The sequence below is a fragment of the Pocillopora verrucosa genome, chromosome 12 (genome assembly GCF_036669915.1).
Source record: "Pocillopora verrucosa isolate sample1 chromosome 12, ASM3666991v2, whole genome shotgun sequence".
Classification (NCBI taxonomy): Eukaryota; Metazoa; Cnidaria; class Anthozoa; order Scleractinia; family Pocilloporidae; genus Pocillopora; species Pocillopora verrucosa.
The window spans coordinates 7,896,722-7,911,858 of record NC_089323.1 but is presented as its reverse complement, the minus strand read 5'-3'; the positions used below and the strand labels follow the sequence as shown (position 1 = coordinate 7,911,858).

Below are 15,137 nucleotides of genomic sequence, written 5' to 3'. Positions count from 1 at the left end.
GAAACTGTAGTTGAAGGATTTAAGGGAAATCTGCTTAGCCTTACACGTTTGTGGGCTAAAAGGAGGTTTATAGGTGAAGGTGATCGGGAAGGTTACATCAACACCAAGGTATTGATGACTAGCTAAAAAAAATTTTTTTGACGAGTTCTCCTGTTCAAGAGAACTTGCAATTTGAATACCTTTTAAGGCCCTGTCACTGGATGTTGCTAGGTCAGTTTAACACAGAAAAAAGGATCCCCTCTCTCTCAAAATAAGTCGGATAAATTTAGTTGTTTACAATAATGTTTCCAACTGTTAATGCAAACACCGTCGGACAAAATTGAAATCTGCCAAATCATTTGATATGATTTTTGGATAATCTCTACAACGGATTATGTTTTATTTAAATCGTACCAGTTGGCGCTTTTCCAGACAGGTTTTTAATTAACGGTATACACGCAATACGGAAAACAAACGGTAATTGTTTATTCAATTCATCTACGGCGCTGGAGATCACGAAGACATAAATGCTAAATTTTGTTGAAGGACTTACACGAGACTGGGATGGATAGAAAGATAGCCAGATTTTTCAAGTTTGTCACGGACCCGTTCGCCTCTCAATCGAATACCTTCCTTGTTCATTGTCCGTCCATTTTTTCATCTCTCATGTTTGTTTAAACGTAAAAAAAGCTATCATTTTTATGTTATTATGGCTTAACGAAAAAAATCGACAACAGTAACATAATGAGAAATTTCGTGATATTTGCAATTGGACAGGGGCAAGGCTTGAATACTCGCCCAGTCGCCCTTGGAAGAGGTCCAGTGTTATCAATTTATAAAATCTAGAAAGAAAAAAAGACAAATAAGGAACGAAATAATCAAATGGGTGTCTAAGTGTGGGATTACAATGGCTTAATTTCACCACACTTTGGGATTGGTCCAGAAATCTCAATCCATTTTCTAAAACAACCAGACGCAAAACCAATTAAAGCATCAAGTATTACATGTACTTCACTTTTTTTTTTCGCCTAGTCCAGCATGCACTTCGAGGTGCTTCAAACAGGTTGCCTGTCTTGACTATTTGTTTGTTTGTAATGTATTGTACAGTTCGTATCACTTAGTGTGGCCACGAACAAAGATTGTCACAGTAGTAACTGGCGGCAAATCTTTTCCTCTCCGAACCATCTGTTATTATGAGAAAAAGAGGATTGAACTTGGTAGGGAAGAATTTAGCCGCAAACTGAACAAATTGCGCGAAACAAACGGGAACATCAGAGACATGCATTACAGCCCTAGCTAAATAGGGAAAAAGAGTTATAATACTACGCAATGCAAGTTCTGAAATACTTTTATTCATTTCTTAATAAAAGTTGTAACAAGCTTCATCTTTTACTTAAATATAGTTTTAATTAATTTTAATGTCTATAAAATTACAAAGACGAAATTAATATTTTACATAGGTGTGTTGCGCAGAAATATGCACAAAATATTCACGATAAGTTGTTCAATGATAATATTTAACATCAAAATTACCCTTGCTTTTGAGATAAATCTTCCTCCAGAAGCTTACGAGTTTCGGCCCTTTTTCGAGCTTCATTACATTTACTGATACAAAATCTAATTAATTAAATCTGTTAATGTAAAATATTGTCACCCAGTTGAACCCAGCAGCTTCTCAAAATAACCATCAATTTGCTACTTGAAGTTTAAAAAGCTTAGGGATTCACTGATTAGATGCAAAACTCTAAAGAGAGTTCCTCAGAGAATTATGCTGAGGTTTAACGTTCTAGGCTGAAATTTCAAGATTTAAACTTTAGTATTGTTTATTTATCGGAGAAACCATTTGCAACGTTCCAGTTTGGCAACTTTCACATAGTAAAAAAGGTATGTGCATTTATCAGGAGTGCGAAGACATTTTCTCTTCCACAGCTTCTACAATCTCATTTTGCTCTGCGCTCGACGCAGTAAGTTTTTAAGTTGACGATATTTCGTTGCAGGACTAGTTGAATTATTCACTCGACTCCCGTTGAATCTAGGGAGAAATTCCTTATGAAAGCATCCACTGTACTGGTTGAACAAGTGCTCCTGGATTGTTAAAGAGAAATCAAAAGATAAAGAAGATGTTGGCAAGTGGACTTTACATAACTTCTCCACACGATATCAATACATAATTTGACAAACTGGTATATTGAAAATTTATCTAAGCTAATTGATCTAAGAAAACCAAACCAATGCAATGCACAATCGGCTCTTACCCATACCGACTCGTTCCTTCCCTTTGCGGGGGAGCGGCCATAGCTTCTGTTGTAGGCGTCGTATCTGTTGTGAAATCTTGGCCACTTTGAACTGATCTGCCAACGTTAGCTGGTTCATGTAGAAACTTTTGGATCTTCGTTTCTGGCAGATGCCCCATATCCTGACGCATGCAACAAAAATGTTTCCAAATTTTGAATGAAATCAATCCGTTACTGCGATTGCTTAAATTGTAGTCCTTCTGGGATGATCATTTCTTTGGTTCAATTTTCATCCGCAGGTCAAATAAAATTTATTTCATTAAAAAAAGTGTGATCAGATTCCTTTACAGAAAATAATAACCCTCTAAAATATGCCTCGCTCCTAACGTGTGGATTTCTTACTCAGTGGGTAGTCGTGTCCAACTAGTATCTGGGAGGCCTGGGTTCGAATGAAGCCCTTTTTTGGGCTTCTTTTTGGAGATTGTTTGAATTGCAGTCCACCAAAAGATCATTTAATGTCTCTGCTTAAAAATATTCCCGAAACTAACTTGTGAAAATGAAAGATAGAGAATGAATATAATACGTTTGATCTTGCCAGATGTAACATTTAAACAGCTTGAAGGAAGAGCAAAAGTTCGAATTCTACATACCTTTAGTCTCTCATATGTATCCCCAATGATACCAATGAATAAACTCAATACAACATAAATGAAGAGCGTGATGAAGGTGTAGATGTAGATCTTGCTGAATATCCACACACTGAAAGGGCTAGTGGATCTTGATATCTCCGCATAAGTATTATAAAGATCATCTCCATTGATCATTGAATATAAACACTCTGCAGTTATGACGAGCGACTTAAACTGGAATGAAACATGAAGGCATGAAAAGTTAAACCTTGGAGCCTTAACCCTTTACCTCAGGAGTTTCTAATTTCTCCTTACAATTTCATTCTTGAATCACACATTAAAGGAAATGATCACCCACTAAAGAACCTCTTGATTGTTCCACATATTCTCCGTTTCAGCACCTTAAAAAATGTATAAATAACAGCATGGAGAATGCGCATACTGACGTTCGGTTGAAGAGGTGCTACACTCTTTCACACCTCTCGCCAGCTTGGTTCACGAAAGGGCTCATACTTTCTGCAGGCAAAGAAACACTCGTGCAGTGCTGATATAGCCTGCACTGCAGGTGTCTTTTAAGTGCGAGCTAACGTCATAAGCTAGCGATCGTTTATCCTACGGACCGTGTTTGACTTGGAGTTCGAATGGACGGTGGGGTAGGGGGTGGGGCAAGGGCAAAAAGAAATCTTCCTCCGCCCCACCTCCACCCTCTCCTTATTTTTGACTGTCGACCGCCCCCTCGGTGCTATTAAAAATCAAAGATGGCGGCCATAATTTTTGTTAAGAAATATGGATTTCTGACTACTCGCTCAACCAAAATTAATTATGGAAGGTATAAGGCTAGTGCTGATAAAGAATGCCTTCTTGCAGGCTGACCAGATTTTTAACTCAGACTTTTCTATCAGGAGTCATAGTTTTAATTCAGGTTTGTTTGCCGAAGAACTGAAAATAATTTTGTGTTCCATTTAATACTGAAATACAGAGTAAAGAAAGAAAAAATGGACCGCAAAGAATCACGTCAACTTAACTATACCATAACAAAGCATTACCAAATACCAAAATAATACTACAATTGCATCAAGTGTTAAAAATAATAGGCTGTGAGGGTCTTTGTCAAATAAGAGGGCAAGTGAACAAATGCAAGATAAAATGGCTAAAATTCGTCCTTGAAGTTTACCTTAGGATGGAAAGGACCAAAGGCAATCCAGCCGCAAAACATAAAACCAGCAAATATCAGAATCACACATATGAAGAATCTGGCCATACTTGGAGTCGCCGCCTTCAGAGTCTCTAAAAGAATCTGCAGAAATATCCCCAGAAATTATTATCCTGAGCAGAGAAATGTGGCATTATTTTGTCAACTAATTAAACAGAACGCTCAATTCTGAGCCAAAATACTCAAGAATGACTGCAAATACATGAATACAATATATTTCAACTGTATATTAAAAGTGAAGATAAGAGTGATCTTCACAGTAATGAATACTACTTATTTTAGCAATAGTAAAAATCAAGCCTGTGAAAAATTCAGGCCTGTACAGGAGTTGAACCCGTGAACTCTGCAAAACAGGTGCAGTGCTCTACCAAGTGAGCTAAAAAAATCCAAGGTTGTTGCCAATTCCATTATCACTTTTTTTAATGTTCTTTATTTTCATATTGCCACTATCCTCATTATTATTATGATTATTTTTTTTTTTATCAGTATTAACATCATATCAGGACATTAGGCCAAAAGTGTGTAGAAGTTCAGCATTAAAATTGTGACAGAAAACATAAAGAACAATTTTGACATTGCAGCAGTCAAAAACCTGTACTATCATTATTTTTATCGTAGGGAGTTCAAAAATTTAAGCACATTACGTTGTATTTCTTTGAGTAGCCAAGGAATCGAAGAAGACCAATCCAGACCAAAAGAACTGCCGTTCCCAGAAATATACTGCTGACATTATAGAAATCACTATCCTGAAAGACAGTCAGAACATTCCCATTTTAAAATAAGTGTACCTCTTGAAAAGGAAACATAAGTTGAGTTTTCTCAATAGCACTTCCAAGAATTTCTTATCTCAAAGTTTAAAAATGACATAAACTGGTCCCTGTCCCATGAGTCTGGGTATGACCAGAAATACAACAGTAAGTCAGGCACTAAGAAGACAGGTGAATAGGCAAAATTCTCAGAAAATATTCTGAACCAACAAACTTATCTTTTCAGTTGTTGACCCATTTGAAATGTAGTACATGTATGTATGCTTTACGTGGCAAGGTGTGCCGAAAAAATTTTGACTTAATGTGTTCAATCCATTTTTTTTCTGGCTTGTGTCCAACATGCAGGCTAAGATTCAATAACAACACATGATGCACATTAGCATTGCATGATGCACATTTCTCTGCCAACGAGAGGTTTTGAGACAAATCAGGAAGAGAATTGTCTGGGGTCTGGTACTAATCTCCACTCATTATCAGTCCCAGACCCTTTGCAGACCTCTTGCCTGCTCATATTGTACAAGCTGAAGCACTAATAATGAGGCCTGCTTGTAGGTTAGCTGAAGAAATCAAGAAGATTCCTATCAGAAATAGCTTTGCAGTAAATTACTGCCTTTGAGAAGTATTCGGTTGTGATTCATGTTTCTATTCTTCTCAACTCTCTGGATGTGAGTAAGGGAAACTCTAAAAGGAGAAATAGCATTTTGATCTGAGATCACCTTTTGATCAATGACCATTTTGTATACTGAGCCAACAATTGTGAGGACATCGCTAGACATGATAACAATAAACCATAGACTGACAAACTCCTGGTAATCAGAGAAGGTGAAGTCTTCATGAAGATCACTCTTGAAAAAGCTGGCAGCCTCCTTCCGTCATAAAAAAAAATAAATAGAAAAGCATTAAAAATGATGATGAATGCAAAGTTATGGATAATTTTTATGTGCAACACAGGAAAAGCAAAGTGTTGTGGGCAATTACATGCACACTCACTAAGGTTTAATATTGATCAATTTTCTAATCCTGACGAGGAATTAGCTTAGAGTGTAGTGTTGATAGCATAAAAAAAATGTGAAACAGCTCCATAGCTCACTTTCCTTGGTGTGACTTTTCTAACACTTTTTGAATTTTCAAAAATTTTACCCTCCTTAGCTTCCTCCTTAGAGTGTCTACCAACCCTAACACCTCACCCCCTAACACATCTCACTGTCTTTCCTATCCTTCTCCCTATCGACTCTCTCCTCTCCCCCCTCAACTCTCCATCACCCCTTGCCTACCTGTCTAATTTATCAACAACCCTTCATCCTTTTCACCTTTCACTTTTTTCCTTCTATGCAACCCTGTGTCTGTTCCCTTCTGAATCTCCCAGTTCCAACCTCAACTCTCAGTTGTCCTCTTCCTCCATTCTTGGCTAAATTGTCAACCCTTACCACTCTCTCTCCATTTCCTTTCCCTTCTATTCACTCAACTCTATTGCCCATCCAACTCTCTCTTTCCTATTTTCAAGTCCTCTTCACCTCTTCCCAGCCCCCCTTCCTCAGTTACCTTCCCTCCTGTCCTCCCCATCTCATCTCCTTACATTCATTTCCCCCTTCCTACCTGTCTCTCCTTCCTTTATTGACTCTTTCCAATTTTCCATGATCCTCCCTGTTTGCTACCTCAACCCTTTGTTGCATCACTCATTCCCAACCTCCTCTCTTTTTCTTCCCATTTCACTACCTCACTTTCCTTTCATTTTCATCACCTTCTCCACTCCCTACCAACCTTGCATACCAGTAAAAATATCTGACCATCCTCCCTTCTTCCTGTCTCTATCCCATTCTCTCTATATCCATATGTTCTCTCCTTGTCACCCACAGTATGTATCTATATGCAAGAATTAACAATATCTTTCTTCAGATCTTGCTCTCTTGAAAAAGAAATACACTTTCTTATACATGTACATGCTCTGTGTGTTCCATTGACTCAATATGATTTGATCAGTAAAATAGTGGTAAAGTGTATACATAACCTTGGCCAACTTAAGAGATTTGTAAATTGATCTTGTGCATAGCATAAGAGATAGAGCGCAGAAGGAGATAACAATGACATCAAACATCACCAAGGTAGTAGTGATGAAGTGGGTTCCTGAAAAAGTAAAGTATTGAAAACTTATAAATTTAACAAATCGAAAGTGGTTTAGCATGGTCTGTTCTCCTATTGACAAGGATGTTTGTCATCACAGTAGTCAAAATGTTATGGACTCATGTGATGGGGCCAAGTGAATGCGCAACAAATTTTGACCACTGTGATGAGGAATATCATTGTTACAAAGAGTGCAGGTACAGACCACGCTAACCACTGTGGATTTGTTTTTTACCACAACTCAGTGCATGACCAAGATTGTGACATGTTGATGCAAGCAGGGTTGACTGTACCCTTATTAACAACAGCAAATTGGCCATTCAGATTAATATTGTAACATAACTGCCAATTGTGGCAAAAATAACTTGTTTGCATCACCTGTCAGCTTCATCATTCATTACAAGTTACCCCTTCCTAAGAAAAATCCTGGATCTGCCTCCAATTACATGTTACTGTACAATTAATATCATTATTTTTTACCACAGGACAATCTTATGAACCTGTCCCACCTTTTCTTTCTTACCTTCAATAAGTAGAACAGCATGAGAAAATCATGTCACTTCATTTGACAACTAAAGTTTTTTTTTAAGGTGAAACTTACTTAAGCGGTTCTGGCCCTTTATTTCTCCATGTTCGCACCGCAACCAAGTGTTGTTCATATCAAGGTCAACTGGCATTCTTCCATCATACTTCACATTATCAAATGTAATCTAAAAATGACAATAACAATTCCTTCTGTCAGTCAGTCTTTAGAAGTCACAAAACTAAGTCAGGTATCAATCATAATTCATGATTGCTATGTAATGCAGTTTTTTTGTCCAATATACAAGTATATTCAGAAAATTCCAGCAGAATGTATAATTTATAGTGAAAGTGGTATGGCTGCACTAATACTGAAGACTTTTTTGTTTTAAGTTGCAGATGATCAACGTTTTTTTAATAAAACCCTTTAAACCCTGAGGGTTACTACATGCACCTTATCTCTCCTTACAATATCACCCTGAATCAAACATTAGGGAACCAACTAGAGAAACTCTTGATTGTTAAACAAATTCTCCTTGTCAGCATGTTTAGGAATCTATAAAGAGTGCTATGGAGAATATCCATACTGATTTTAGGGTGTTAAGGGTTAAACAGTGGTTAGCCAGGGATACAGTGTCCATGGAGTTCTGGTAATCTAATGCTACTGTACGCTTCTTTTGAATTTAATCATTTGATGTGAAAGACCTGAGCAAATTAACTAACACATGTCAGTGAACTTAATTAGATGCAATACACTGCTAACTCAAAGACAGGGGACCTCCCTGCACTGGCAAAAAAGTTGTTTATTTAGAAAAATTTTTTGTCATCACCACCATATTACAAGTGCTGATGGTTTGTTGCGACTTGACAAATGTTGGCAAATCTTCAAAATAATGCAATACATGTTGATAAAATTTGTGGTGGGTAAAAAATGGATAAAATTGAATTACTAAAAAAACCGAGATGAACTGTGAATCATTTCTCATAAAAGCTACAACCAACATTTAATAATTAAAACTGAAATGATTTTACTAGAAAGGCAATAATTGTCTTGTGTTATAAATATCGGGGATTCTAAAACTTTAAAATGACTTAGGATGAATCCTAGAAATTGGAGTTGAAATTTTTTGGCAAACTATGCTGGCTGGTCTTTAATGTACAGATCAGGCACTGACAGAATTTGTCAGCTTTGAAATTTTTAATGCTGATGCAACAAATAAAACAGAAATTTGTCAAGACAAGATTTGTCCTTTGAATTTGTCAGGACAATTTTAGTTTTGTCTGCAAGTGCAGAAAGGCCCTAGTTGGCAAAACTAATGATGAATTCAAAACTAAAATTAGATAACTACTCTGACTTAGAGAAATTCAAAAGATTTGTTCACACTTAATTCACTGTCCAAAATAGGAAGCACAACAAAGTAAAGTCAATTTTTTTTCTTAGGTTCTGTTTTTTTTTATATTATTCCTCCCCTTTTACTTCAAATTCAGTTTCCAACTCACCATTACACTCAGTTGATAACAGGCTGGCTTATCCCAGGCTTTGACATTCTTCAAATTCACTGTCTTCAAGGAAAAATTCAAGCTGATGTGACGTAACCTAATTCAATTGAACAATATGATGTTCTTATTTGAACAGCAACAAGCTGTTAAGTGGCCTGCATGAAGTTGGTACTTATAATTAAAAATTACAATAACTGTTTTGAGAAAGATGTTTTTTGTCTTGTCAACTGGGACAAAGAAAAAGTTATGAGTCCTCATGAAGAACACTCCTCAGACCTTCAGTTTCTGTGCTCCCATGCTCTACCACTGTCAGCCAAAGAGACTCTATGGCAAGCAAGGCTCATTATGAAGTTCAAATATGACATGTGTCTTGCATACTGCTAGGATCAGCAATGTTGATATTGTCATGTTTTGTAAATAGAATTGGAAAGACTGTATGTTTTAAGCTCGCTAAAGAAATAGAGAAAGATGTTTTTGCCTTCTCATGAGCAAGGGACATGTCCATATGAGGAATCAAACCTTACTGTTGTCTCCTGATTATCTTTAAGGGATTGCTTTATCTGGGATATAGGTAGAAATAAAGGGTCTGCCCATCTGCCCACCTGCCCAAGCCAAAATATTTGAGGTAACCATATCTAATACCCTTCAATGGAATTGAACTCTGAGGTAATCAAAAAGGCTAATAAGCGCATAATTTTCTTAATCTTCCTAAAGCAAGAAAATGTTCCGGCTCATTATATGATCTGCTTCTGTCTTACCTACATTAGGCTGGTGTTAGAGTATTGCACACACTTATTCCACCATGCTTTTCCTGCTCACTTAAGGAAAGACCTAGAGCATGTTCAGAGGCCTGCGCTTTTTGCAATTTCTCGTGGCCTTTCATTACATCACAATCTAGCATTGCATAACACCAGATCTTTGAAAGACAGGCACCATAAGAACAGTGTTATACTCTTTTTGACTCAGTTGTATCCACAGTGTAATATTGCACATAAACTCCAACATCTGCTACCACCCAAGGACAATAGCAGAAACAATTTTAGAAACCAGCTCCATTTAATGTTGCCAAAAATGTGCATTAATCATTATATGAGCACATGTATTCCATCCATGTCCAGTTGGTAGAACTTTCATGATGTATTTTTTTTCTGTACAGTCATTTTACATTGAATATAAAATTGTTATTTTATACATGTATATATAACTTTAACTCTTGGCAAATTCCATGCAATGCATCCTTAGGAGGCTGTGGAATTTAAAAATTTTGATTAACTATCTAATATCTATTTTTATCTAACAGATCTATAAAAGAAAATTGGCAGGGGGAGCGGGGATTCATATTCTCAGCCCCTCTACAAACTGATCCCAATTTCATTTGATTCCTTGCTGTATCCATATGCTACTAGCTTTTAATTAATTTAATAGTATCAGTAGTCTCTACATAACAATCTTTGCCCCTCAGCTACTGTTTGAAAGTAAATGTTGGTAATAAAAATGCTTCCTACCTTCCCAGATTGAAGGACTTGTTTGTAATAATGTGCTTGTGGTTTATAGGACGACCCAGATAAAAGCACACTACCAAAGAAAAGGACATCGTAATGAATAAAGACTGAAAGTTGAGATTTAATTGACGTAATAGAATTTAGGCGGCCTAAATGACTAACTTCTATCTGCTCCCCAGATATCATTAGTAATTCTCCTTACTGTCTGCCACATAGTTCTTGTGATCTTAGTTCAGAGAATTTGGTATTGGATCAACTAATAATCCCATAATTGATATTCTTCTCTATTCTCATCACCTACCTGCTTGATGTTGTATTGATATTGTAAGGAGAAATTCTATATTGGTTGCTCATGGGAGTTAAAGGGTTAATGTTGTTTAGTGAATGCATTTACATCTTTGTAGCTATGGCTTACCACAACAATTTTGTGGCAACCATTATTCCAAACAACAAACAAACTAATTACAAGTTCAATCAGCAGAGTTTGAAAAGGCAAGAATTTTGACATAGTAATGCTTGAAATACAAACAATTGTGTTACATGTACGTACAAAAAAATACACCTCTCAGTTTCGGATGAAGTGGTCATATTGATCTGCAAGACAGTGCTTTAACTCCCAAAGAAATTCTCAATTTACACGATTGTCAGTACAGAATCAGTGACTCACCATTTGTTATGTTGGGATCGAATACATATGTGTTGTTTTCAATTCCTCCATTTTTGTAGTAGCTGTAACATAGTTGTACTTTTGGAGGTTCAGTGCCATTCATATATGTGTAGTTATATGTTCCAAGAGGGGCTGTAGTGATTTGATAATACTGAAAATTAAACAAAAAGCAAAACAAAACTAAAAAAGATTGAAGTAAATCAAGATTAGTGCTGTTGCTTTACCTACATGTTTCAATCTTATAATCATGGGCTACACTGCCTTACTGTAGGACACAAGGCACCCTTATTCAATGCAGCCTGGTTAGCTTGGTTGACTAATCAGGCCTTGGGTGTTTGAAGGTTGGATAACCCTATCTACCAAATAAAGCCCTATCCAGTGAAAAGTGCAATACGTTTTTCTCACACTTGTCAGCTGGATAGCAATTTATCCATTTTTTGTATTATCCACCTTCTGAGCAACTGGACACAGATCGAAATGCCACAGTTTGACCTGATAATCATTGCATTTGGTTCTTCTTGACTATGAATTCATTGGGGTGGAAAATTTGAAGTGTACGTGTCAAGTCTCTCCAGTGGAATACAAGTGTTATATCTTTAATTATGTAGGTGCTTAAGGTAAATCTTTCTCTTTAGTGAGTGAATGTCTCAGAGGAAGAGGTCTACAGGGTCAAACTTTTAAAGCTTGGTCAATGTGTAGAGAGTCACTGCTGCTGATCTTGCCTTTTACGAAGAAAAAAATGGGTTAGGCATTTGACCATGAATTATGCCCCTTGGGCACCAATTTACAAAAGTTCAAATGCCTGTGGGGTTGCCCAGGGGGGATGTTGAAACTTCGAATTAATCAACACATAATACAACACTCCTATAGTGTCTTGCTTCACCATAAGGGTATACATGAAAATGATTTGGAATCTTGAACACCCTCACCCCACCACCCTTGGAGTACATATATACAGTAGAATCATTTGGCACCCTTAACCCTTTAACTTCCATGAGGCAGAATTTCTCTTTATTACATCTATACAATATCATGCAGACAAGTGATGAGAATAAAGAAAAATATCAATTATGGGATTACTAATTAATCCGATAACAAATTCTCCAAACTAACATAATAGGAATCATTTGGCAAACAATAAGGAGAATTACTAATGAGATCTTGGAAGTTTAAGGGTTAACACCCTCTCCCTTTGGGTGACTATGCAGCCTTTGCCCATCTCTCAATGAAAAATTCAGAAAAATTTTCTAGGCAAATTGGCAGCCACAAAGAGTTTCTAAAGCTGACATTTCAATCCTTAGCCCTTTGCCAGAGTGAAGGCTGATGGGCTGAGGCTTGAAACATCAGCTTAAGAGAAACTCTCTGCAGTAGCCAATTTTAATTAATCAACTCAGTTGGTAAAACCAAATTCTCTTGTAATACCACCTAACACAGTACCAAAGATTTTTATTAGAAAAGTACTTAATATGTTTAACTGATGTTACAAAATGTATACCTGTTCATGAGCGTAGTGAAGATAATCATAAAGTTCTTTCCTTGTGTACACAATAACATCTTGCTGTTTTCCCTGATAGTTTTTTAGAAACAGGTGTCGCAAAGCAATGTGGTTATGCTCCAGGAATGTAACCAAAGAAAAACGATCCAGTCCAAATAAACATATCTGTAATCAAATATGCAAAGTCCATGTATTATGCACAAACAAATCTTAATCAAACTTACATCTGGTGGAAAACTGGGAAATTCGCCACCTGCAATACCTATCAATACTACCTAGAGATCACCTCAAATTAAACAGGTTAAAGGATTGCTCTACCAGTTTGAATATGTTTATGAGTATTGTGGACATTTCTTGAGAATAATTCATTTTTTCATTCAATTTGTTACTTTTTTGGTTGCATGCTTCCACAAATGAATTTTCTTTATTTTCAAAATAAAAATTTCATTTTCCTCCATCATTCAAACTTAAAAATTTACCATAGAAAGAAAGAGGTTTCACTTTTAATTTATATGTTTCTTTTGGAATCACAAGGGAATCTAAAATTAGCATCATTTCAAGTCCCAGGCACACAGAGGAATTTGTTGATCTTAGTAGTATGCAGCCAGTGTGTTATAATTGCAAATGAATCATCAGGTGATTAATTAATTAATGTGAATTTATAATATTTTAATCAACTGAGTTGATGATGCAATGGGCCACCGTAGAGAGTGTCTAAAGCTGACATTTTTAGCTCCAATGAAGGGCTAATGCTAGAAATGTCAATTTTAGGAACTCCGTTGATAATCTTCAATTCTTGTAATACCCTTAGCGATGCAGAATCACAGCTTCCTTAGAAACTAACACTTTTACTCACAAATAATGGCCTACTTCGCCGTGGGGTACTATACAACTCAGTGGTGGGGCTTTATGTTGCGAAAGCGGATCACTGTAATTTGCCAAACGAAACGAAACGAAACGAAAATCTGTAATTTGCGAAATGGAATATGCTAATGATTTGCAAAATCTACGTGATGAACTTTGCGAAATCTCCACTACGTTCGTGAATAACTCAAATGCGTCGTTTAGGCCACAGAGCGCAAAAGTAATTTGAAATATTATTTGACGCTGTAGCTTTACTGTCTATAAGGTGCAGTCAATGCGCGTTGTCGATGAATGATTCGAATGCGTGACACGACACTTACTTAACCGTAACTGCACATGGAAAGTGTCGCAGCATGTTTCTAGATGAAATATCATGTTTGCTGGGAAAATGTAACTGACTCGAGCTCTTTTATTTTCTTGAGTCTCGGAATAAAATTCCAGATTTTGCTAAATGAAAATATGCTAATGATTTGCAAAACAGAAATCCGTAATTTGCGAAATAGAATTATGCTTATGATTTGCACAATAGAAATTTCTACTTTGCGAATCATTAGCATACTTCCATTTCGCAAATTACAGATTTTTATTTCGTTTCGTTTCGTTTCGCAAATTACAGTTAGCCGCGAAATCTGAGGATCAGAAATTCAATTCCACACAAGCATTCACCTTTTTCTCTGTCCGAGATTCACGATAAGACAACAAAATATTTTACTTCACTTCGCGTTCACAGTATAGATTGTATCGGTAAAACAGGCTTTTATAGTATCTCTGTCAAATAATGCAACAACGCGTACCAACGACTCTTTTCATTTTGTTCTTCGGCCGAAAGCGGGTAATGGGCGATAATTTTTGGACATATTTCTTCACTGTTATGATTCACTTGACACTTGCAGTGTTGTAGAAACTGGCAATGTCAAGGCCCGTCCTCCACTCGTTTCCCAATAATGAGGCGTAGCCCCTTATATTTATGGATAAAAACGCAGAAAGTTTGCTCTGTACAATAATTTCACCCACTGAATCTTACCTGGATGGTAACAAGCAAGACTTTCACGATCTGAACGACCAACTTCCATGGCTTTCTCCGTCTGGCCCGAAATTTTTGAATAGGATTCATGTAGTGATATTTGATCTTCGTCTTCATGATTTCTCGTTGACTTGGACTCGATTGCAAGCTTGCCATGGCTTCGCTCCCGTCAAAACTAGAGGAAGTGTCGTTTTGGGCCTGCTGCTCATTAATCGAACGATTTATCGCAGAAGTTTGGTCCGTTTCGTCATCCGCTTCTTCCTCCAGAACAGTGCCCAGTTCACTTGAGTACGAACGCGCAACAGACGATTTCCGGGAAATTTCTCTGGTTGGAGAGGTCATAATAACAATTAATTGTCACGTTTTCTTTACAGGAGGAGGTCAAGCTTTAAATCAACGAAGAGGATCTTAAGAAGATTTGCAAAGCGTCCAAATATACAACTACACACTGATTTTCACTTGATTCCAGTGATGTTTTGAAATAATCACATGACGATTTCGTGTCCGTGACTGTCAACTTTATTGTTGCGTTACCTTTAAGAACTTTCACAAACAATGTATTTTCGCCCCCTCTATATCTGTATTTTGAATTTACAGAACAAAAGAAGTACTCAAAAGAA

General features: G+C 36.8%; 1 protein-coding gene across 2 annotated transcripts; it reads right to left on the bottom strand.

Moving 5' to 3' along the window:
• Positions 1-1,309: 1,309 nt before the first annotated feature.
• On the bottom strand, positions 1,310-14,980 carry LOC131777828 (mucolipin-3-like). 2 transcript variants are annotated; one of them, XM_059094177.2, is made up of 13 exons: positions 14,518-14,980; positions 12,630-12,794; positions 11,135-11,285; positions 10,471-10,540; positions 8,966-9,062; positions 7,545-7,653; positions 6,831-6,946; positions 5,539-5,688; positions 4,700-4,801; positions 4,017-4,139; positions 2,864-3,076; positions 2,235-2,395; positions 1,310-2,064 (listed from the first exon to the last, which is right to left on the bottom strand). In XM_059094177.2, the coding sequence occupies exons 1-13, from the start codon at positions 14,857-14,859 to the stop codon at positions 1,992-1,994; spliced, it is 1,872 nt and encodes a 623-aa protein (XP_058950160.2). In that variant the 5' UTR covers positions 14,860-14,980; the 3' UTR covers positions 1,310-1,991. The 2 variants fall into 2 exon arrangements, with proteins under 2 accessions (XP_058950160.2, XP_066015264.1); XM_066159167.1 differs by having other exon boundaries at positions 2,241-2,395.
• Positions 14,981-15,137: the final 157 nt, after the last annotated feature.